Genomic DNA, 23,650 nt, shown 5'->3' on the forward strand with positions numbered 1-23,650 from the left:
GTGAAACAAAAAACGTATATTTTTTAAGCCAACTGTCCTTGACGAACTGTAATAATATTTAAAATGTGCTACCGCAGCCTGTACACTACAGAGAACGCCATCTTTTGGACTGTAAACTACAATTTTCAAAAGTTTGTTTGTGGTCTGACAAGTGGCAGTTGACACTTGACTTGACAAGTTGACACTGTCATTCAGACAAGAGTGGATAGGACATTGTTGTGAATCAATGATTGATTTTTATCATTTTAATCATAATAAACATATCAGAATTTGTAAAAAATTCTGAGTGAATGTAAGCTGCTAAGATGTGTAATCAAGTGCTGTTATTACTAACGATATTGTCAACACTTTTCTTATTCGGAAGCTGTGAGTTCTTGATAATATAACAGTTATGAACACTCCCAGAAATTGTGTTTGTTTGCTTTACCTATATGTTTTGTGTTTCTAGGTTCTATATATCACAACCTTAAGTATTTTGAAACAATACATGCGTCAAAATTGGCACATCATGTGGTGAAGCGCGGTGCAAAGTTATCAAGCCACCCTTTCAACACTATCAAAGAGGTTCATTTCAAGACACTTGGAAAGGATTTCAGATTGATCCTGCATCCTCATAGTTCTGTTCTACATTCTAATTTTAAAGCATATACGGTAGATGGGGATGGCAAGGAAACAACTGTACATGTCGGTGAGAAAGATTTTATTTATGAACATGATTTTTTATAAACTCTACTCCGTCTTGTGTAAAATTGTATTCAGTAAGAGACACGGTTAGATAAGTGATAATTATAAGGAAATAAGAACTTAGAAAGATCAATCAGTATGAATGCATTCTATTGTAATATAATGCTTAAAAATTATCTTAAAATTTTTACTAACAAATTAGGTTACTATAATGAGATGTTTTTACTTTTATTTTATTTCACAAAATAATTCTCTGTGACATTCATCCAATATAAAATGCAGTTGATCCTAGTATGTTAAAGATTATGGGTATAACATTATTTTCTATTTTATTATTCCAGATAGAGAAAACTTCTACACAGGCAGGGTATTTGGTGAGAAGTCCTCAGATGTCAAACTACACATGGAAGATGGTATGATTACTGGAATTATCCACACTCCTGATGAAACATACCACATTGAGGTGATTGAACACAGCTATTAATTTATTATTTTATTTATTTAATCTTTAATGTACAGAATACAATAAAATAGTGGTACATATGGCAAACTTAATGCCAACTAATTAATTTACTTGCAATTCCAAGATTTATGAAAATGACACCCTACTAGCATTTTGTCTTGTGTTATAAACTACTCAAAACTAAATAGGGCCCATGTTTTTTTACTCTAAGTTAATATTGAACAAAAATATTCAGTTTTTATGAATGTACAAGTTTCAAGTGGGCTTTCAGGAATACTGTAAACAGAAACAATTGAAACTTTGGTTAATTCTGTTTATTTAAACAAAAAAATACACTTTTAAGGCAAATTTACAAAAAATAAGGGAAGAACATAATCTTGTAAAGCACGACTATTCTGGGGAAAAGAATGGAATTTGTTAATTGTTAATAACGAGTGGGCCCTCCTCTGCTCCGTATGCACTCTCTGAGCCTATCTGGGACACTTTCAATCAAGTGCCTCACGGTTTCTTCCGGTATTTGTTCCAAACAGAGTTTCAGGGCGTTTATGAGTACCTGCTGGCTGTTCACATCACTGTAGTTTTTTTTCAGGCGTCTTTTGAGCTGATCTCACACATGTTCAATGGGGTTGAGGTCGGGACTCATCGCCGGCCATGGTAAGATGGTGATATTGGCTTCAGAGAGTGCTCTTTGTGTAAGACGAGCTGTGTGTGCGCGAGCATTGTCATGCATAAAGACAAAGTTATTGCCCACTCTTTGTGAAAATGGGATGACATGAGGCCGGATTACTTGCTCGATGTAACTGGAGGCGGTTACGGTACCTTCATTTAGAATTACAAGCTCTGTTTTGCCATATAAGCTAATTCCACCCCATATCATAACACTGGGACCCCCAAAACGATCTGTTTCATGAATGCACGATTCAGAAAAACGTTCCCCTTCTCTTCTCCACACGCGTACCCGTCTATCGTCACTGAAAAACTTCACTTTACACTCGTCGGTAAAGAGCACGTTCTTCCAGTTGTCCATGGTCCATTCCAAATGGTCGCGAGCGTACCTTAAACGTGCCGCACGATGAGCCCTCGTCAGTTTCAATCGAATAGCTCGTACTCTGGAGCGTTGTTCATCTTCATGAAGTCGATTCCGAATGGTTTGGTCGCTGACCCTCGTTCCTGTAGATTGCCGTAGTCGAGTTTGTAAGGTACAAGCGGTTACAGTACGCTTCCAGCGCGCAGTCAATCTTAGGTATCGATCTTCCTGGGCAATTGTAGCCCGAACTCTTCCTGATCCAGGTCTCCTGGCTACACTTCCCGTCTCCTGAAATCGTTCCCAAACGTTTCGGATAGCTCGTCGTGATACACCGAGCTGCATAGCCACAGACCTCTGAGACTGTCCCTCCTGAAGCAAAGATACTGCTCTTGCAGCGGTTTCCATGTCCATATGTCGGCGAAAACCAGGCATAGTGATCACAATGAATACAGAAATCAACCAAAAGCATTAAAAGCGTGAGTGTTCCACAACAGCGTTTAGTGTAGACTGAAAACATAAGGGACTGAGAATTTGTGCAATCGATGTTTTTTTCGAGAACTTCAGTTTTTTAGCCACCCTCTTGAAAACAACATGAATGCTATCGATATAAACATTGATATGAACTCCTAAACATGTCAGCTTGACGGTTAAATGCATAACTTTGTCAACAACTACTTAAATAATTATATTTAATTCGAAGTGGGCCCTATTTTGTTTTGAGTTATATGGGTGCATTTACAAATGTAAATATTTACATGTCACATCCAAATCTGAACTAATTTTTTGTTGATTACACAAAGAATTGTAACATGCTGGAAACAAATAATTACCCAACCACTCCATCAATGCCATCAAAAGCAATTTATTTTGCTGAAGTATAATTTATTAACTAAATAATCTTAATCCATTTCCAGCCCTCATGGCGCCATCTACCACATTTAGATGACAAGACAATGATCACCTATCGGTCCTCAGACATACATTTTAGTTGGAAAGCTGCTGATGAAGCTAAAGGGACTAAACCCAGAGTCTGTGGCTATGTCAAAGAAGGAAAAGGTAATAAAATATACTATTACATCTAAATTGGACAATATTGGACTCTATTACCTTGTTTTTATAGTTTAATTTTAAACAACAAGATTTTGTAACAAGTAGTTGCATATTAATAAAAAAAAATCCTTCTTTATTTAGCCTCTTACATCTACAATACACAAGTGATCAAAACAGCCCCAGTAAGTGGTTAATTATACTTGTCTTGGGGATTAATCCTGATACTCATATTATAATCACCTGTCTCTTTAGAATTGGAAGAAGAAGAAGATGACGGTGAAGATCTAGAAATAGTAGCTGATGTGGAATCGGAACATGAACAATCTGAGAAGGACAAATACCTGGAAGAGAATGCACACTACCCCAACACCACAGATCCTACACAGAGTAACAAAAAACGTGTCAAACGGCAGAGCGACTACGAATACACGCCCACGAAAACTAGATGCCCATTGCTACTGGTTGCAGATTACAGATTTTTTCAAGAAATGGGTGCTAGCAATACTAAGACCACTATTAGTTATTTGGTAAGACATGAAACTTACACCTTTATCTTATGAGGATACTGAGCACAAACACCACACCACCACCTCCTTGCATATGTACTACTTTCGTTCCCCTTAACTTTCATTTACTTGTAGGTACCATGAGCGCGCCTGATCAGAGCAATAAAATTGTTTTTATAATTAAATGAGCTGTTGCCAGCTCATTCTCTCAAAAGTCCCGTCAAAAAAAAAAAACGATTACTATATATACATGTAGTTTTTCAATATTGCAAATAGACACTCCAATTTTATTTATTAGTCTAGATTTTTTCTTAGTTCTTAATTTCGTTCTTCCTTTCCTCAGCACGCCCAAACTATATGTAATATCAAATTAATTGTTTATTACAGATCAGCCTTATTGATCGGGTACACAAAATATACAACGACACCCTCTGGCAAGATCGACAGGTTTGTATAAGTACAATATTGTTCAAACTTGCTAATATAATGAACAAGTCATGTAAAATATTTCAAACAATTATGTTATTTTTGCAACAGGATATGGACGGCTTTAAAGGCATGGGTTTTGTAATAAAGAAGATACTGGTCCACTCTGAACCAACTCGTGTGCGCGGCGGTGAAGCACATTACAACATGGTGCGCGAAAAATGGGATGTCCGTAATCTACTTGAGGTAAGGTTTGAAGATAATGTTTATACTTAGTTTAATTTAATACAAACTTTTCTACAATGATTTTCTATTCTCTTATAAAAACCACATGATAATTGGATAAGTAGTTTTTTTTAATTATCATGAATTGATAAAGAGGTAGTACATGTGTAATGAGTTCAACTGTTTCAGTCTATAACATTATTAAGTTATAATGTTAATTATTATGTTATCGGCTTACTCACGCAATTGTTCGGTGAGGAACTGGACTAGTTTCAAGCTATGCCAGAGGTTTATTTATAAGCAGCGTTCCACGACATACGACGGCGACAGTCGCGCTACTACTTAATTTAGTATGTCTCACGAAAGTTATAAAATAAAAAGATATAATATTGTTTCTTTGGCAGGTGTTCAGTCGCGAATATTCGCACAAAGACTTTTGTCTCGCCCATCTGTTCACTGATCTTAAGTTCGAAGGTGGTATCCTCGGGTTAGCGTATGTAGGGTCCCCGCGACGGAACTCGGTTGGCGGTATTTGTACACCAGGTAAACGAACCATAATTAATTCATAATTATTATTATTTATTTCTTTATGTTGAAGCATATTATTTTGATTTTATTTTCCCTTTGTTTATATTCCAATTATAATTTGTGTTCGTTTTGTTTTCAGCTATTATGGTGCCTAGTGTGAGTGTCCTTATTTGTTTTGCTTGTTTCATTAATTTGCAATATATTTCCTGTTATTTTACTATTATTAGAACTGTATTATAAGTGTTATTTCCTAGATTAGGTATTTGTTTGGAACATTTGTTTTTAACCTTATTTGTGGTGGTGGAATTAATATAGGGATACATTATTTTGTGTTATGTTTATTAATGAATTCACAGAAAAAATAATTGTTATTGATTACAGTGTATTATTGTCACCATTAATAAAATCTCTGTATCTATTTACTAAAACAGAATACTTCAAGAATGGCTACACTTTGTACTTGAATTCTGGTCTGAGTTCGTCTCGGAATCACTATGGGCAGCGCGTGATCACCCGCGAGGCTGACCTGGTCACTGCGCACGAGTTCGGCCACAATTGGGGGTCGGAACATGACCCCGACGTGGCGGAGTGCTCCCCCGCCGCCAGCCAAGGGGGGTCGTATCTTATGTACACGTACAGTGTCAGTGGATATGATGTTAATAATAAGGTACGTGAATTATTTTGTGGTTTACTTCTTCTGATAAAATTGTTCTGAATGAGTACTCTGGTTAGAAATTCGTGATTCAGTTTGTTGAAGTCATCATTCCCCTTACCAAGGACAATACAAAATAAGTAAATAATACTTTAGGTATATTGTCCTTGCTCTTGCGGAACTTTACTAATATCACCCCAATGAGTTCAATATTAATTCTTTGGCATCCAAACACTACTAGTCGTTTTCCATTTCCATATTGATTTATCTATAATTAACGCACCTGAATATCCATTCTAGTGAAATATAATACACTTCTTAAACTGTTATTTTACAGCGTTTTTCGCCATGTAGTCTCCGGTCCATCCGAAAAGTTCTTCAGGCAAAGTCTGGTCGTTGCTTTTCGGAACCTGAAGAGAGTTTCTGTGGCAACTTGCGCGTTGAGGGTGGGGAGGAGTGCGACGCTGGATTACTTGGTAATTTTGAATGTATTTTTTAAAGAAATCCCTACCTCACCAAGCTCACCCCCTATTACATGGGACTTATAACACAAAGTGTGTGTGAGGGGTGAACTACCACCATATTGCCCAAATGCCAACCTCACCTGCCCGTGGTGCATCCTGCCGATTAGCGAACGAGGCTCTGGCGACCGACTGATGGCGGGATAACCATCACTACTAAGGCGTAAACTAAATTACAGGCCAATGATGGGCAGCAGCATCACTGGTGCGAGAAGTTTACACCCTGCGATCGCCAACCCGCCTGCCCAGCGTGGCGATTACGGGCAACTCCTCCAATGTTTAAAAGAACAAGGCCGCGGCCCCTAGTTCCCGGCGGCCCCGCTAGGCCTGGCCACGGTGGCGGTCATGGTAGCGGCGGGGCAGGGGGTGCGAAGAATCCCCGGGTTATGGGAGGCCACCAAAACAAATTGACCCTGGCGACGTACAACGGACGCACACTACGGCTTGACTAGCATCTGGCGCAACTGGAGGTGGAGCTTGGGAAGATTAGGTGGCACGTTCTGGGGTTAAGCGAAGTCCGAAGAGAGGGGAGGACACCGTCACCCTAGAGTCCGGCCACCTAATGTACTTCCGAGAGGGAGACCAACAATCCCAAGGTGGCGTCGGGTTTCTGGTCAATAAGTCTCTCTCTGATAACGTTGTGGAAATATCTAGTGTGTCGAGCAGGGTAGCGTACCTCATTATCAAGCTCACCGAGAGGTACAGCCTTAAGGTGGTGCAAGTGTACGCACCGACCTCGGCACATTCAGATGATGAGGTGGAGGAAATGTTCGATGACATATCGAGGGCCCTCCACTTCACTACTAAGACCCACTACAATGTTGTCATGGGAGACTTTAACGCTAAAGTGGGAGTACAGAATTGCAGTGAATCGGTAGTAGGATCCCATGGTTTTGGAGCCAGAAACCATAGGGGGCGGATGCTGGTCAACTTCCTCGAACGGGAGGGGCTGTTCTTGATGAACTCGTTTTTCAAAAAGCAGCCCCAAAGGAAGTGGACCTGGCGGAGCCCCGACACTATGACAAAAAATGAGATCGACTTCATCATAGCGGACAGGCGATACATATTCAGAGATGTCTCCGTGATCAACAGGTTTAACACCGGCAGTGATCACAGACTTGTCCGAGGCACTCTGAATATCGACTTTAAAGCCGAACGTGTCCGTTTGATGAAGTCCAGGCTCCGACCTACTATGCTCCAAACCATCACCGGATCTGAAACGTTCCAGCTTAATCTGGAAAACCGATTTGCTGCCTTGTAAACCACAACGGACGTTAACCAGAACCTAGAAAATGTAGTTCGAGTCCTCAGGGACGAAGGTACGAGATTCTGTAACATGCGACGTAAGGGCAGGAAGTCTAAACTTTCCGAGGAGACCCTGGGGCTGATGAGGCTATGTTGGCAGTTTAAGTTAAGTTTGAAGACTGGCATAATTTAATTTTGGATGTCAATTTCATTTAATTTTTATGTGGTTTTATGTCTTAGCAAATATCGAGGCATCGTCTGTAAATTGATAATTTGTTTCAGGGACTGAGGACAATGATATGTGTTGCGACAAAAACTGTAAACTAAGGAAAAACCAGGGAGCAGTCTGCAGGTAAAAACAATAACAAGAGTTATCACTATCTACTTTACTGTTAAAGAAAATTGAACGTTATTTCAATCGGATATTGGTTTAATTTCCTAGTGACAAGAACTCTCCATGTTGTGCGGGTTGTGTGTTCGCTCCGCCGGGCGTGGTGTGTCGTGAGGCGGCACATTCTGCCTGCGAGGGAGAAGCTACTTGCAATGGAGCCTCTGCTGATTGCCCTAAGGTAATGAAAGAACAAAATAAATAGCATTTTTTTTAAAGTACAATGTATGTTATAAAAACATATTTAAATGTTATTTATTTTTTATGCATATTCCCTATTACTTAAATGTCCAAAATTAGTTACTTTTTTGTCGCAATGTGGTACTAAAACCGATGACCAATAGTTGTTAATGTCAAGCCATAAATCGCTACGTTTTAGGTTTTGATCTTTGAGTTAGGTCATATGACTTAATACATCACTAGCGCCAATCGGCAATCACCAAATCTAAGTCATATATTGTAACAAAGCCTCAATTTCGGTTTCATTATTCATGTTACACGTTGATTATATTTTGTTTTATTGTTTATATTATATATTATACTAAATAGCAATTTGGTAATTATTATTCTTTACTTTTCTCCCAGGCCCCAGCCATAGCGGATGAGCATGAATGCGCAGAGCGCGGCCGGTGTCGCAACGGTACGTGCGTGCCGTACTGCGAGACACAGGGCATGCACAGCTGTATGTGTGATATTGGTGAGTTGATATAGTTCTAAATAGGAATAAATAATGAATTAAGATGGCAACTATGGTTGAAATCATTATCAAATAATCGACTTAATTTAGTAACACCAGAAAGTCAAGAAAAATACTAAAATCTCCGTCAGTCGGTAGGATCCTCAGTAAAGTTATTTGCTTATCTCCATTTCACCATTAATTAAGTTCTAGAATAAATATTTACTGTACTACAATTTACAGTTGCGGATGCGTGCAAGCGTTGTTGCCGTAAGAGTCTGAATAAGACTTGCTTCCCAGTGGCCCATAACGACATCTTACCTGATGGGACGCCGTGCATTCAAGGGTTCTGTAATAAGGTTAGTGTAAAGAACATAAAAAAGTTATAATTAACTTTAAAATTCACCCCAATAAATGATCAGCAATTTTTTTCAATTAATTTTCAACCTTAAGTCATTTTTAATAAAGTCGAAAATGGAATAAAATCCCTTTTTCTACAGGGTGTATGTGAAAAAACAATCCAAGATGTGGTAGAGCGTTTCTGGGATATAATAGAAGACATCAACATTAACAATGTGTTGGGTTTCCTGCGCGACAATATCGTGGGAGTCGTGGTTCTGGTCACCGCCTTCATTTGGATACCTGCTAGTTGTGTTGTAAGTGGTTTAAATACATTACATTAAAATATCTTGGCTTGCTTTGTGCGAAACAGCTCTAAACAATATAAGAACCCGACCCGAAGCTGCGAACTGGGAAGTAGGAACGGGGTGGTTTATAGTCAGTAAGTCTAACACTTTCTGATGACTTTCCCCCTTAAAAAGAATGCAATATCAGAGTATTCCAAACGTCAAAATTCTTGGTATAAGTGATGATAAAAATATAACTATGTTGCAAGCAAATTAAAACACTATAGTTATTTGTGTGAGCCTATTAACTTTTTTCATTGTTAATTTTATATTTATTTTAGATAAGTTACGTGGATCGGCGGCGACAGCGGCAACATCAGAAGTTCTTGGACTGGGAGCGACAGCATGACCTCATCCATCCGTCATCGCCGCGGAAAATTATACACACAAGGTAATTTCTACAAGATCAATGCCGAAATTGAGAATGAGTTCTCACGCATTTCAGTGTTTGACATGGGTCTTATGGCTTTACTCTTGAATCCAATTCCAATCGATCGACATTGATATTTTTACAACACTAGCGCCCGTTGCATTCGTATTGCATGGATATTAAATGTACTAAATGGTATTGAGTTTGGCTTTATATTCCGTAGTCTGGATACTATTTTATTATGCTACAAAAACTACGATTGGGGTTGTATAGTTTTGACATTAATTAATTATTGAGTTTGTATTGGATTGAAATTGCATTGACATTGAGATTGGTTTCAAGAGTAAGTGCCCAGGTCAAACTAAAGCACTGCTATCATTGCTATCGGTTTCAGGACCGAAATCTTACTTATAATGTTTTATATTTTCAGATTACCAAAACAAAAGCCACCCGGTATGAAAACAGCAATACAAGGCACAAGTCAACTGTAAATTATTATCTAGAATAATTATTATTATATTATTGTAGTTGTACCTTTTCCAATAAAAACATAGGTTTAAGAATAAAAACAAACGTGTTTTATTATTATTTTGTTTATTGTTTGCTCATAAAGATAAGAGTGCACAACATTAAGCGATTATTTAAGATAAATAATTCATAAATATAAAGTGCTAAGCTAATGTAACGATTACATAATGAAGTTTTTAATAACTTAAAATAAAATAAAGTATTTTTGTATAACTGTTTAGTTAAGTGCAGTGGAGGTGAGTAGGGCTACGCCCCTCTCGTAGAAGGCGTGGGGCTCCTGTCCGGGCGCGATGGGCAGGCGCACCGTGAACAGTAGCTCGGAGCGAGCGCTGTTCAAGTACACTGGGAGCGTCAGGGACTGACCGCCAGTTGAGGTTTCGGGGCCACTGCGAAAAATATAAATGGTTAGGTTAGTATACTGTAGGTTTGTCTGTACTCGAATGATAGTAGGACTATCGAATAGAAGACAACAATATTAAATAACTAAATAACTTTTTAACAATGAGCGCAACTATCCAGGAATGATATTTGGATGTATTTTTGTTTATCAAAAATTATTGGTACTTCTTTGAAAGAAATCTAGAATTCTGCTGATACAGTTGGGGTACACCCCAAACTTGCATGGGGCTCATGGCATTTTTAGTATCTAACTGGTGAAAATTTTACCGTGTGCCCACCTCTTCTGAAAACAAAAAAAAAATTAAGTAAAATACTTACCGGATCCAAGTAAGCACGGTGAGAGGAAGATCCACCATGATAGTGTTGGTGAGAAGCAGTCTGTTGCCCTTCACAGTGGCGCCTTGTAGCTTCAGACCAGTCACAGAGAACGACCATTCAGTCTGAGCGTTCTCTGTTGGAGTGCCGGGGTCAGGGATGGTAACCTAGAAAGTTGATGAGATTGAATATATGAAAACAAGTAATTTATAATGAAGAAAAACATGTAGAAGTTGACAACTAAAGTCTTGAAAACGACAATATAATCGAGTCTACGGGTTTCTGGACCAAATCTCCCAAATAAGATAGTGTATTGTTTGAAGTTTATCTTTAATATTTGTGCAATGCATTTTTACCTGAAGATGCAGTTCCTCAAGAGACCAGGAATTGGCCTGAGCGACGCATTGACGAGTGGCCGTGATGTAAGCCTCGGGGTTCAGTAGACCGCCAAGCCATACTGGGATACTCTGTGAAAGAACCAAATAATGTTAGATACTATGAAAAATAGCAACTAATTTGAATGTGAATAAAAATACACTTTACATTCACTTTAAAATCATTAGTGTTTTGTATACAACATCACTCAATTATGTTAGCAGACTTTTGAGATAGACTAGTCTTAGAAGTTCAAGCAATATTCATCTAATACCCATATTAAAACTTATTAATTCCTAAATGGCCAACTATCTAGCAACAGTTATTTTCAGACTTGATGTGTAACGCTTGAATTTCAAAAGAGTGAGTAATGTTACCTGCAGCCGCTTGGCCCCCTGCGCGGACACAGCATCAGAGACAGCGGCGAGCTGCGTGACGCGGTGCGCGAAGTCGCCGACCCACTGCTGCACGGTGCAGCCGCGCGCCACGGCGTACCGCCGCCAACTGCTCGGCAACATGCCGCGGACCAGCGCGCCCACCATCGCGCGCGTCTCGTTGGTTTGTTTCATCTCGCCCTGCACGGAGGATAAAGGTATAGTTGAACTCTTAATGAAGGTATAGTGCAACACACATATTGCTTCTTTTAAAGATTATTAAACTATTCTCCGCTGGATGCGGGTCGCTTCCAACCGACCTATGTGGAAGTCATTGAGAAGGAGAGATCATCAATGAAAATATTCTCCAAAGTTAGAGAAAAACAAAACAAATAAGTCGCAATCATGGTGCCTTTGCCTTTTAATTGGAAACTAAAAGATAAATACAAAGATTATTTAAACGAACTAATTTGGTACATATTTAATTCCTCTCACTTTCTCCTTTTTTGAATAAACATAGACGATATTAGGTTCGATTATATCGAAAAGGAATATTCAAAGATAATTTACTGATATCATATTTATGCATATCATCTAATAATATTTATATCATACCTGACAGATAGAAAGAACGTTGCGTAGATCGTGCAACACTTGTTGCAGCAACGACGCGCCGGCAGCGACCTCACGCTCGAAGAATCGGTACAGTGGGTCTTTGATGTTCTCCACAGTACGACGTAGTGTCTTAGGAGAAAGAAAATACAATTGTTACAGTAAAGTATTACACTAACAATACAATAGATTTTAATGTAGCATGGATTTCCGCAAAGTAATGCCTGATTCTATTCTATATAGTAGATTATTAAATAAAAAATACTTTTTACAAATTGAATGTAAGTGTAAAGTATTCGTTCTTACCGGCAGTTCCTTCGGCAACAGTTGCAACCAGTTGGTGGCTGTTGCGTGCAACGTCTTCATCCAGGCGGGTCGGCCAGCGACCATCGAGTCTGAAATACATTTCCCATTATTATTTATTGAATATGAACACTCTTCTTTTTCATTTATTTGGTAATGTAATTTATAGGATCTTATTCTCTACATACATAATATAATGACTTCCAAGACAACTTAGAAGATGACTACTACGAATCTTATAACCCGTTGTCTGTCGGAACGCAGATCTACGCGAGACACAATGTGTTTTCTATTGTGTCTTATATACCGACAGACAAGAGATTAATCTATCTACCTGGCTACTATGAATCTCATAAGGGGCATTTATCCGATAAGTTAGTATAGCATTTGTAGTTAAAGATTGAGGTCATTTCAACGTACCTGCGACAGCATCATGATCCTGTGCCGCAGCGTTGTAAGCCAGTTCCTCCTCGTCCTCCAGCTGCTGCATCTTCAGGAGCTTGGACACCAAGTCACTGCCTTGGTTTGTTAGGAGCACCTGTATAATAGTAAAGGTTTTTTAGAACTGAGTTTGAAATAAATAAAAGGTTGTGATTTTGCAAAAACACGTTGGTCAATGAAATTAGCTGGGATATATAAATGTTAAGCAGTGGCAAGTTCAATTTATAACACACCAAGAGACCAGAGATTTACTTAACTAATAAAAATTAAATGTAGCATTGAATATTTGTACCTCTGGATAACTCTACGTGGATTCGAAGCCATGGCGCTATGATCACCAGAGTTCAAGGTGGTGGTACAATTGGGAAAAGTTAATAAAACTCGTGTTAACAAGTCCTACCTTCTCAGCGTTGTTCGGCAGTCCGAGCCATGACGGCGTCTGTCTGTCAGACAGATCTTCAATCCACTTCAGGAAGTGATCACGACGGTTGCCGTCCGGCATCGTAATGTGACGTTGGTTGCCACTTGCCTATAAATATAAAGTCATATTAGAAATGTTATTTGAAAATTTCTCTTCTAAAATGATCAGTTACAAATGCGATGTTTTTACAAAGAGGAGTCTTTTTTAAGAGGGGAAAATCATCCAATGACTTCTCCCGCCGTACGGTCTGGTTCTGGTCAGGCGGCGAGCTACCCTTGCTCGCTGTCCGTAGTCCCGCAATTTATAAAGACGTAAGGTAGATAACTGACATTTTGCATAAGATATATAGTTCGAAGAAAGTTTGACAGTAGTCAGGAAACTACAAAATAATGTACGTTAAATAAAATATACATACCCCATCAACATTAGCGACCAGCGCGAAGTCAGCCTCGAATGATTTCGGCGTGAATAGCTTGCAGAGGAAGGAGTGCAGCAGACGTTGGTCGAACGAGTTGTCGATCTTGCCTCCGTAGATACACTGGGAGAGGAGAGTGACCAGTGCCTCCCACGGTACCTTCTCTGGTGGTAGGTTGGTGCGGCCCTGTTGGGTGGGAAATTATATTAATTGTATGTAGTATTTTTGTTAAATGTTTACCTGGATTAAATGGGGAATGTTTATATTAAAAATATTGTAAATGATGAATCTGGGGGCACGGCAGTGCCCCCGCCAAGACGAGCCAAGCGAAGCGCAAGCGCAAGGGCACTACCTACCTTTTCTCGAAGCGCTTCGTCGTATTTTTGAACCTTCATAACTTGAGTTTGGGTTTGGTTATTCATTTTTAGATTGCGTTTTACATTTATAGACTGTTCTAATCATTAGCAAGACGCAGGTGTAGTAAGAATGATGAATGAAATAGTATTGTTTCACTATTCTTTAAATAAAGAATAATTCTCTTAATAGTACTCATTATGATATAGTGAAAACAGACCATAGCAGTAGCATCGATCCAAGTATCCAGAGTGTCGCAAGCAACTCTCAGATCCGATTCATTGAACTCGTAGTACTTGGCCCAGCCGAGCGGCACATAGCGCAGACGTTCTTGTACGATACCTAGATAACAAAGCAAAAATAATATAATTATTATTCTGAAGAACCATTAGTACCAAGAAGTATTTGTGTTTACAGAAAAATAAACTTTATGTTTAAGTGTATACAGATAAATATGTTGATTTTCTTAAATTAAATAAAGTAGAATATTACCGTGGAACCAAGCCAGTAGGAAGTACAGTCTTGCACGTTCCGATGGTTGCTTCATCATACGCGCTGCCGGCACCTGTATAAAAACGTACACATCAGTGATTCTATTTACAAACAAATATACATACTTTCATTCAGTCAGTGAATGCCTGGGTGTATGCAAATGTTAAATTAATTATGGTTTACGGTTTACTGAAGTAACTGTTTGCCGAGGTATACTGACTAATTTCAAGCCACAACAGGGGCTCACAGTCAATAAACGAGATGGTGACCGTCACGCAGCCAACTGATTTTCGCTAGCCGTTCGAGTTACTTCGTCAAATAGTTACGTTATTAAACCATAAAATAATTAATATAGGTATCAGTCACGAAATTAATTAGCTTATAGCCCCACTTACAGTAGCGAAAGTCCTGAGCAGATTAGCCCTGATACCGGGCGGGGGTTCGAACACCAGTACCCTGCCGGCCCGCAGTAAGTTGACGGGCAACTTGGGGCTGATCTCCGTGGTGAGGAACAGCCTGAAGTTGGGGTGTGGCTGCAGGGAGTGCAGCTTCTTCTCCAGCTGCACCAGCCATACGGGGGCTAGGTGCACGTTCTTTAGCATTACCCAGCTGTGGATTACAACAAGATATTAAGCCGGGTCCAGACGAGTGTAACGTGTAACGTAATCCACCGTGTAATGTAACACGAATTCTACGTGTGGACGGCAGTACGAGCATTACATGTAACGCTCGCGCGGCGCTCGCGGTTGATCCATCGGCTGTCGGTTTTTCACGCGAACACAAAGACGCAACTGAGTGGAAACAGCTTTTGAAATATTTTCGCGTTCACAATTCGCTTTGAGTTCATGTGCCGTCCACACTGTTGATGCTAAATTACACGTAATGTTACATTACACGTTACACTCGTCTGGACCCGGCTTTAGATATATTAATGTAACGGCGAGTGCTCCTTCAGTGTGGAAGACTATCGCCCAAATACTCAAACGCTACTCAATTTTAAGTTGTGCTTAAATATCGTGCTATCTGTAATTTTATCAAGAATTTATAGTGACAGTACTACATTTGAGAGTGTCTTAAAATTGAGTAGCGTTTGAGTATTCGGGTATAAGCTGTAGACATCTTCCGGCTGATGATGATGAAATTAATATGAAGATTAAAATATCAGGGACTTTGTATGTACATAGACAGACACACTTCATGTAGCAAAAGATGTGTTCTGGTTGTAAAATATATAAACTTTTTATGGTTTTCTCCATACACTAACTGCTGCACTCAGAGATATTTAATGATTACTTAAACTATTCCTTAGTAACGATTTTGTGACCATTAAATGACTGAGTAAGGCGGTAAGTGTTTATTGCACTTACCGTCCAGTCTTGCACGCAGTGTTGATGGCTCGCTCCGCCTGGTTGAAACCTTCAGCAGAACCAATAGCGATGCTGGACAGTGGCTTGTTCAATTCAGTTGCCATGTCGTCGACACGACCTGTTTACAAATAAATGGAGATGTAGAAACGTTCTTGGTTTCTTATTATGATAACAATAAAGCATTATGTAGGTATTTAGGTGTAGACAAAATTCACATTTATGAACATGTGGCTCGTAGTTGATCGAGTTACTTCGTCAAATAGCGAGAGAATAATTTAATATATCTCATGAGAGTTATAATACAACAATTAATTATTACCAAAATTTTACTTAAGATTCAGTCAACACAATAATTTTACTTATAAATAAATATTAATAGTATCATTAAAATCATAGCACAAACCGCTAGCATCGTATCCAGGTACGGAGCACAATAACGCGGGCGTGGTAGCGTTGAGCTGTGTCTCGGTGATGGAAGCCAAGTCCAGCTCTGTCTCCGCCTTAGCCATGTACCCGGCACCCAGTACTGCTGTCACCAGCTGTGTTGCTGCTGCTATTACACGGTCCGGACGGAACGCCTGAGGATAAAAGGGAAGGGAGGATAAAATTTGAGAGATAAGATAAAATTAATAAGGAACGGTTAAGGCCACATATTAATTAGGTGATGTCTCTGAAAACTCGTGTGGTAGTAGTGTTAAAACCTTTTTTTGACACAAATACTTTTACAATCAAAATTGAAAATTATAAGTGTGAGATATGAAAGTTGTCATCAATAGAGTAAGTATACAAGGAGTGTGATAGGAATATTAATAAGGTTTGCATCAAGTTTAAGTTAATAGTGTTAAGATCCATTCAGAGCACGTATAAGTCTTATGTTCACACAGTAAAGGAGATAGATTTGCCGCTGAATGCAGGTCGCTTTCAACCAGCGGATTTGAAAGTCATTAGAGAAAGCCTATGTTGAATAGTAGATGTCTATTGTGTGTGATAAACCGATGGTAGTGCAACCAAGGGTACCTGTATGAGCAGTAGCCGGTACATGGCGAGCGTATGCGGCGCGGGCGGCGCGGCGGGCTCCCCGTCCCACAGCGTGGGCACGCACTGCTCCGGGGCCGCCTGCGACAGCCACGCCGACAGCTCCGGCAGCTCGCTCACCTTCGACAGCAGGCGCCGGAAGTGGGGCATCCTGGTCAATACAAAGTCTTATTAATAACATTCTATACGACCAATATATATTTAAACACAACTATTATCAGGTATATTTTTTAAGGTTGTAGTCAAACGGACTGCTTGGCAACTAGGACTTGCAATAAAAGTATTCAACTGCAAAGCATTTATTTCTAGTCAGACTTGACTGTGAATAGGTGATGTTAAAAGCATTATCATTAGTGGTGAACACTGGACATCATACACGACCGGATGTCATCATAGACCGATCTTGTGAAATTCAAATCAAATCATTTACATCCCCTCTAGGTATTTGTTATATTAATTAAATTACGACTTCTTAAAAACACACATTTACTATTTGACACAATAAAAGACACATACATTCCTTCCGCAATTAAATACAGTAAATACTTTACATGACTTACCTAGAGCTAAGTCTAGCAGCAGCATCGTGTTGCGCGTGAGTAAGAGGTTCGATAGGGTCAGTAGTAGAGACGAAGCCCTCCTTGCCTCCGAGGAAGACGTTGAAGGCCCGGTCTAGTGTATCCTCAGCGCCGGTACCCTTGAGCTGTATGCGACACAGCAGTAGCGCGAAGGTCAACCGGTCTGTGTGAAGCATACCACGCGCTACTCGCTCGTATACCACCTGGTAAAAGAAGACATGGTTTACAAATTGTTTGTAATGTGAATAGCTAAAGAATTTTAGTTTTTATATAGATAGGCGGCTAAAATGGCTTGCTGTATGGAATAAAATATTTGTTAACAACAAGACTTTAGTAAACCTTTGCCACTAAGCTGAATTGGGTTTATAATCATGAATTTACGCATCACTAGCGTCATTATCAGATGACGCACATCAGAATATAATATCGTAAATCGTCATTGCTTGATTAAAAAAAAGTATATCTAAATTGTACGATGTGAATATTAACTTTAAGTTATATAAAATAAACCAAGTAAAAATAATAATTATAATTTATAACATCTACGTTTTAAGTACTTACAGCAAACAGTTCTTCAGTGATGATCTTGAGCCTAGCAGTGTAATCAGTGATACCACTGAGCATGGGACAGACCAGCACGGAGCTGAAGATGTCCAGGAACATCTTCAAGGAGTACTGGTACAGGAAGTGTACCTGGTGGAGCGACTCCATCGTGAAGTAGATGCTGCTGCAAGCCTGGAAGGAAGGGTGGATGTTAATTAGTGATCTTGTGTCAATGACTTTATAGGTAGCTTATGTAGAAGTGTATCAGACTATTGTTGCATCTTTATTAACTGCTTATGACCACAATATTGCAAGTATAAGCACCCAAACAGGTATCTATTGAGTACAAATTATTTTTTTATAACAACTATCGTGAGACATACTAAATGAACTAAAAATCAAATGCAGACAATAAATGAGTAGGCTGCGCGACGTCGCTGCGTCTGCGTACGTTGCTCATGATGAAGAGTCCCTCTGTGACTCGAAAGTAGTAGAGCTTTTCTCTTTAATTTATGTGAGTAAACCATGATTTTTAGTTAACAAATCAAATTCACAAAAGTATACGAAACTAATGATAAGAAAATCTTATTTCTTGTATACTTACTTGCGACAACGGTAAGTATTGTTGGCTGACAGTTTCAATCTCAGCGATAACTTTGTCAGTCTCCTCAACCTTCTGTCCGATGTCATCGGCTTCCTTCTTCAGGGTCTCGAGGGTCGCAATGACGGAGTCGTCATCAAGGATCTTACCCTTAGCGTCGTTTAGAGCCTGGAGCAAAGACTTCTCTAGCTGACGTAGACGTAGGTGGAACTCGCCTAGGAAAGAAGGATTTTATATAGCATTATTTAGAAATTGTGTTTATACTGAAATGGTTGGACTATATCATCATGCTTAGATCAGGTAATTGTTAATGTACGATCTAACTAACTATCTAACTACTGATATATTCATTTGATACAGCCATAGTAACTTTCACAATTAAGGAATATATATTTTTAATATGTATGCATGTGCAGCATTCTGATCTAGAAGTCATATGCTTTTTTCTCTTTTTTTAGGGGGCAAAAATTATACAATGACTTCCCCCGCCTTGAACGAGGCGAGAGGGAGTGTCAGACACTTACTGACTAAAAACTACCCCGTTCCTACTCCTGCTTTTTGAGCCAGAGTCCCGATAACCCACAGGGCAGTCCACAGCTCCGGCTGTTGTCATATGCTGGGGGATCATCACATCAACCACTGCTGAGCAGGTTGAGCTTATGTTCAGCAGTGTGGCTGATGTGAAGATGATGTTTACGTAGCCTTATAGTCGAAAATTGCATTTGCAATCAGAGCATCATGAGCTTACCTTGAAGTTTGAGCAGGTCGGACCTCTTGGTATCGATGTCAGGTCTCTCAGCCTTGAGCACTCTGTGCAAGCACTGAGACTGCAGCGAGGACCGCGTCACCGTGAAGTTCACGAACGTCACTCGAGAACACATGTCCGGAGGGAACTCTACAGTTGGGTCCCTAGAGGGAAGTGAAGGGTTTACATAAATACCTCACAAAACTATAGGTAACAATACCATGATCTCATTATAAGTCAAAACCATGTTCCACCTATAACTTTTCTTTGTAAAAAGATTTCAAATAAACTTAAATTGGAACTGTTCAATAGTAGTTCACTATATTTTTATTCTAATTCGGCATTAAATAATTAATTATATGTATGTCTTTTTTATAGTTTTATGACACAAAGCAACATTTTTTATGTTGTGTTCAGTTAATTTACCTGGTACTAAGGAAGATGACGAATGACGGACTGAGATCAATGTCCTGGTCTCCGAGAGTGATGAGCACACGGCCACCAGTACGACGGAGCTCTCTGTTCAGGACAGGGTTTAAGATCGGGTCGTAGTTCTCTACATCCTATAGAAACAAAGAAATTAATAAAGTCATAACTATATAAAAAGTAACTGATAAATTGTAAGTAGAGTATAATAACTGATATTTAATGTCAACAAATAAAAGTAATTATTGCATAGCACATTGCACAAAGTATCCCAAAAAGTTGCGCAACTTGCGCATACACGCATATTGACATATTTTTTTATGATTTCGCAACGTCACGTCTTTTATCCCCGATGGAGTAGGCAGAGGTGCACACTATGGCACGTAATGCCGTTATACATATATAGGGGTGAACCTATTACCACGTTCTGAGCACAATTCTAGCCTCTGTGCTACTATTGAGAAATTTTTGAAAGGTGCGAAATAGCCCAATTTTACTATGCCCGACCCGAAGTTATGATTTTATCTGTTATAATAATTATAATGAAGTTATACTACTTACTTGTACGAGCAGCGGGTTTCCGAAACGCAGAGCAGACTCCAGATTCTTTCTGAACGAATCGTCGAGGAACGAGGTCTTTGTGATCTTGCGTTCTTTGAACTCTCGCATTATGAACTCTGTCGCTTGGCCAGAAGGATCGATGATCAGCGGGTAGCGGTTGAAGCGCTAAAATAAACCATAACATATATTTGCTGTAGATATTGTATAGTCAATCATCAAACACACTAATTTTAAACTAATAACTCAGAACATAAGGTTTAATATTGAATGTTACTTACCCTTAGCATAATAGCGTTCTCCACGCATAGTTCGTCGGTAGGTAGTGCATTTGCCTGCCAGCGCAGTCGCTCGTCTGGGTTACTGAGGTACTCCGTGCGAGCAATATCTGCGCGGTACTTGATGTTCGCAGCCGCCAAGTGTGCTGTCCACGTAGTGAACAGGTTTTGACGGTACTGGAGAGTAATAAATAATATTTATATAATATCATTATTAAGTTGCGCAAACTATATTGTTGTCTTTGCGCAATTTCTTTAGTATGCATAATTGCTAATTTTTTAAGCAATTTAAAACATACATATGGCATTACGGTTCAAATTCACATTCACATTAAGATTTATTTCATGTGAGAATCAAAACTATCAGTCTTTGCGCAAACAGTAGTGCGCAAAGTATTAAAGTTTGCGCAAATTACTTTGGTATTTGTAACAAGGGAATATGACATGTATACTCACGTGTTGATCGAAGTATCCACCGTAAGCAATGAAGGCGGCAGACAGCAGCACATCTCCGACGATAGTGCTCATTTGTGAGCGGAATGTCTCCGAGCTAGACTCCCAACGTTCACGCTCGATCACCAAACTCTTCAATAGAGCAATGGACCTGTCCACCTGGTTAAATGAAATGATTAGAAACGATTTTACAACATAAGCAGATTTACCTGCGGTTCTCAAATTATTCCAAATAACACGTACATTTACACCTTTATCAAAAATTGCTATCCATTGATGAAAACCGGTAATTATTTGACCTTTTTTTTAAGGGGAAAAATCATCCTATGACTTTTCTCGCCAGGGCGAGGCGAGAGTGTCAGACTCTTACTGATTAAAAACCACCCCGTTCCTACTCCTGCCTTTCGAGCTGGAGCCCCGCTAGGTTGTCCGCAGCTCCGGAATTATTTGAGCTGCTATAGTCTTTATATTTGTAAGGTTTAGGGGGAGTTAATTCAGGTAGAAGATTGTGTAGGCGTAAGTGCCTGTATGTTCTTACCTTAGCCTGAACATTCTCCAAATCAGTCTTGATGGCTTGAGCCTGGCTAATGAGCTGAGCGTATTCTTCCTTGTATGACGCAATAGATTTCTCCAGCTGTGCGATCAGCTCACTGACTTCATTGCCAGCCGTCACATTGCTCTGTGCGCGGTCTTCCAAAGCTTTGAGCTCATTGCGCAACGGTTCCACACGTTTCAACATGTCTGCGTATTCAATCTAAGAGAAAGAATTAGGAATAATAATAATAATTATTTAATAAGTTTTTGGAGTTATTTAAACAATTTATATACTATTTAATTGGTTTTGTTTCCTTACCTGAGCGATGGCCCATTTGACCATAGGACCACAAGCCATACTGGCTCTGTTGACCTTCTCGAAGTTGTAATCAGGGTTGCAGAGGTAACGGGTCCTCATTTTCTCGCGAACATCGTCACTGGCAGCACACAATTATGTGATTAATATTAAGTTCAGTTTCCTAGTGTTGATATTTTTAACTTTATTACGTGCATCGTGCAATGTCAATGAACCAGACCATCTCAATGAATGACTTTGGACCTTGTACCAGAAGTTTCCACTTGTATGTACGACACGGTGTTCTTGCTGCCGATCGAATTCATGTTTGTGTGAATATCTATTATATTAAAAAAGAAAGTATCAAAGATATGCCCGTGTAGATAAAAAAAATAGTGGGAATTTAATTTTAAAGATTTTGAAGCTTAAGTGCATATTATGTGTAAGTATTTTGATTGAATTGCGTTTGTTTAAAGTGTCAGTTGTTTTAATACTTTTAACATGAATTTGACCGTCAGTCCAATTTACACTGCAACCGCGTCCACCATGCAATCTCGTTATTCCGTATTTACCTCACTCAAATTATATAACAGGACGTCACTTACCCACACAGCGGACAAAGATTCTAGAGATAAACACATTGCCTTCCCCTGCTCGAAGGACACATCAGATAGCAAACAAAACAAAATAAACATAAAATATTAAACAGAAACAAAACAAGCTGTTTCACCGTCGATAGTGAATTGGTTTCTCGGCGGCGGTTCGACACGAACATTATTTATTGGCAAATACATTCATGCGTCCTGTCTCTTCAATGTCGAGGTAATGTACGAGTATGGTGTATTGTGTATTCTGGCGCTGATCTTTCACAGCACTTTTAGTACAGATCGTTATGTGTGTAATTAATAAATTAAATTATTGAGAATGGAACGGCTGTTTTAGAGATTAATCATCTACTTGTTGTATTAATTTGTTCAATGTCTAAGTGTAGTCTAAAGTATCAACCTACCACCACATACGTACCAATTACCGATACATGCGCGTGCATCTAAAACGTCAATAAAATGCATACAAAATGAACATACCATGCGAGAAGCATGCAGCAAGCATAAAATTTGGCCTAACTTTCTATGCAAATTGCACGCGATTTTTATTTTTATTTGAGTTTAAAAGAAGCATATAATAAAAGAAAACGTTGTGTATAAAAATCGTGTGGAACTAGCATTGGAATACTCCGTGATCCGTAGATCAAAGTCCTTACATACCACCACCAAACAAAACAGAGGGACAAGTGGGAGGGGTGGAAAACAAGCGGCGGTGCTCACGTTATGTCCTCGGTGGAGAAATTGGAGACGATGCTGTTGATGAAATTCTCCCGCATGATGACGGCGCGGATGGCCTTCCAGTCCGTCGCATTCTCCCCGAGGAGCAGGCAGATGGACTCCAGAGCGACCTTGACCAGCGCCGGCGGATTGCCCATAGATCTCACTTCCACCAAGTGCTGCTTCTTTATAGATTTGACCGCTGTACGTTACACGGTCCAGTTTGCAGTATACGATGGCCGCCAGTCCAGTGCGTCGCGTCGCGTCCGTCACCAGCACGAAGCGAGAGCGAGAGAGTACAAAAAAGAGAGAAACAAAAAAGGCATTTAGCTGCTTCTGTGACACATGCGGCGGCCGATATTACATCACGGGTATACCGCAGCTACCGGCGCACGGCCCGGGGAAACTGTCAACAATTCCTTGACACTCAACATTTCCA

The 23,650-nt window shown here is 39.5% G+C and overlaps 2 protein-coding genes across 5 annotated transcripts in view; one reads left to right on the forward strand and one right to left on the reverse strand.

Moving 5' to 3' along the window:
• The first annotated feature begins 163 nt into the window (after nt 1–163).
• On the forward strand, nt 164–10,030 carry LOC118274052 (ADAM 17-like protease). The gene is made up of 17 exons (XM_050707781.1): nt 164–366; nt 449–688; nt 1,026–1,147; nt 3,089–3,230; nt 3,477–3,751; nt 4,118–4,177; nt 4,268–4,402; nt 4,786–4,924; nt 5,341–5,576; nt 5,899–6,037; nt 7,610–7,679; nt 7,770–7,896; nt 8,301–8,412; nt 8,635–8,750; nt 8,892–9,047; nt 9,359–9,468; nt 9,878–10,030. The coding sequence occupies exons 1-17, from the start codon at nt 306–308 to the stop codon at nt 9,936–9,938; spliced, it is 2,301 nt and encodes a 766-aa protein (XP_050563738.1). The 5' UTR covers nt 164–305; the 3' UTR covers nt 9,939–10,030.
• Nucleotides 10,025–23,650, reverse strand: part of LOC118274050 (dynein heavy chain, cytoplasmic) — a 50,697-nt gene continuing 37,071 nt past the window's right edge. For 3 of the 4 annotated variants that reach the window (XM_035591400.2, XM_035591398.2, XM_050707779.1), the window contains 26 exons: nt 23,215–23,413; nt 21,914–22,031; nt 21,599–21,814; nt 21,064–21,219; nt 20,611–20,784; nt 20,333–20,497; nt 19,772–19,908; nt 19,349–19,509; nt 18,604–18,815; nt 18,018–18,191; nt 17,439–17,659; nt 16,861–17,029; nt 16,247–16,421; nt 15,844–15,961; nt 14,872–15,085; nt 14,477–14,549; nt 14,205–14,326; nt 13,631–13,816; nt 13,195–13,323; nt 12,774–12,891; nt 12,357–12,445; nt 12,054–12,182; nt 11,442–11,639; nt 11,046–11,156; nt 10,693–10,856; nt 10,025–10,361 (listed from right to left, as the gene is read on the reverse strand). In XM_035591400.2, coding sequence (XP_035447293.1) covers nt 10,193–10,361; nt 10,693–10,856; nt 11,046–11,156; nt 11,442–11,639; nt 12,054–12,182; nt 12,357–12,445; nt 12,774–12,891; nt 13,195–13,323; nt 13,631–13,816; nt 14,205–14,326; nt 14,477–14,549; nt 14,872–15,085; nt 15,844–15,961; nt 16,247–16,421; nt 16,861–17,029; nt 17,439–17,659; nt 18,018–18,191; nt 18,604–18,815; nt 19,349–19,509; nt 19,772–19,908; nt 20,333–20,497; nt 20,611–20,784; nt 21,064–21,219; nt 21,599–21,814; nt 21,914–22,031; nt 23,215–23,413 — 4,097 coding nt within the window. In that variant the 3' untranslated portion in view covers nt 10,025–10,192. The remainder of the gene's footprint in view (nt 10,362–10,692; nt 10,857–11,045; nt 11,157–11,441; nt 11,640–12,053; nt 12,183–12,356; nt 12,446–12,773; nt 12,892–13,194; nt 13,324–13,630; nt 13,817–14,204; nt 14,327–14,476; nt 14,550–14,871; nt 15,086–15,843; nt 15,962–16,246; nt 16,422–16,860; nt 17,030–17,438; nt 17,660–18,017; nt 18,192–18,603; nt 18,816–19,348; nt 19,510–19,771; nt 19,909–20,332; nt 20,498–20,610; nt 20,785–21,063; nt 21,220–21,598; nt 21,815–21,913; nt 22,032–23,214; nt 23,414–23,650) is intronic. The other variant, XM_050707780.1, reaches the window with a different exon arrangement.

This window comes from Spodoptera frugiperda, chromosome 3 (genome assembly GCF_023101765.2).
Source record: "Spodoptera frugiperda isolate SF20-4 chromosome 3, AGI-APGP_CSIRO_Sfru_2.0, whole genome shotgun sequence".
Lineage (NCBI taxonomy): Eukaryota > Metazoa > Arthropoda > Insecta > Lepidoptera > Noctuidae > Spodoptera > Spodoptera frugiperda.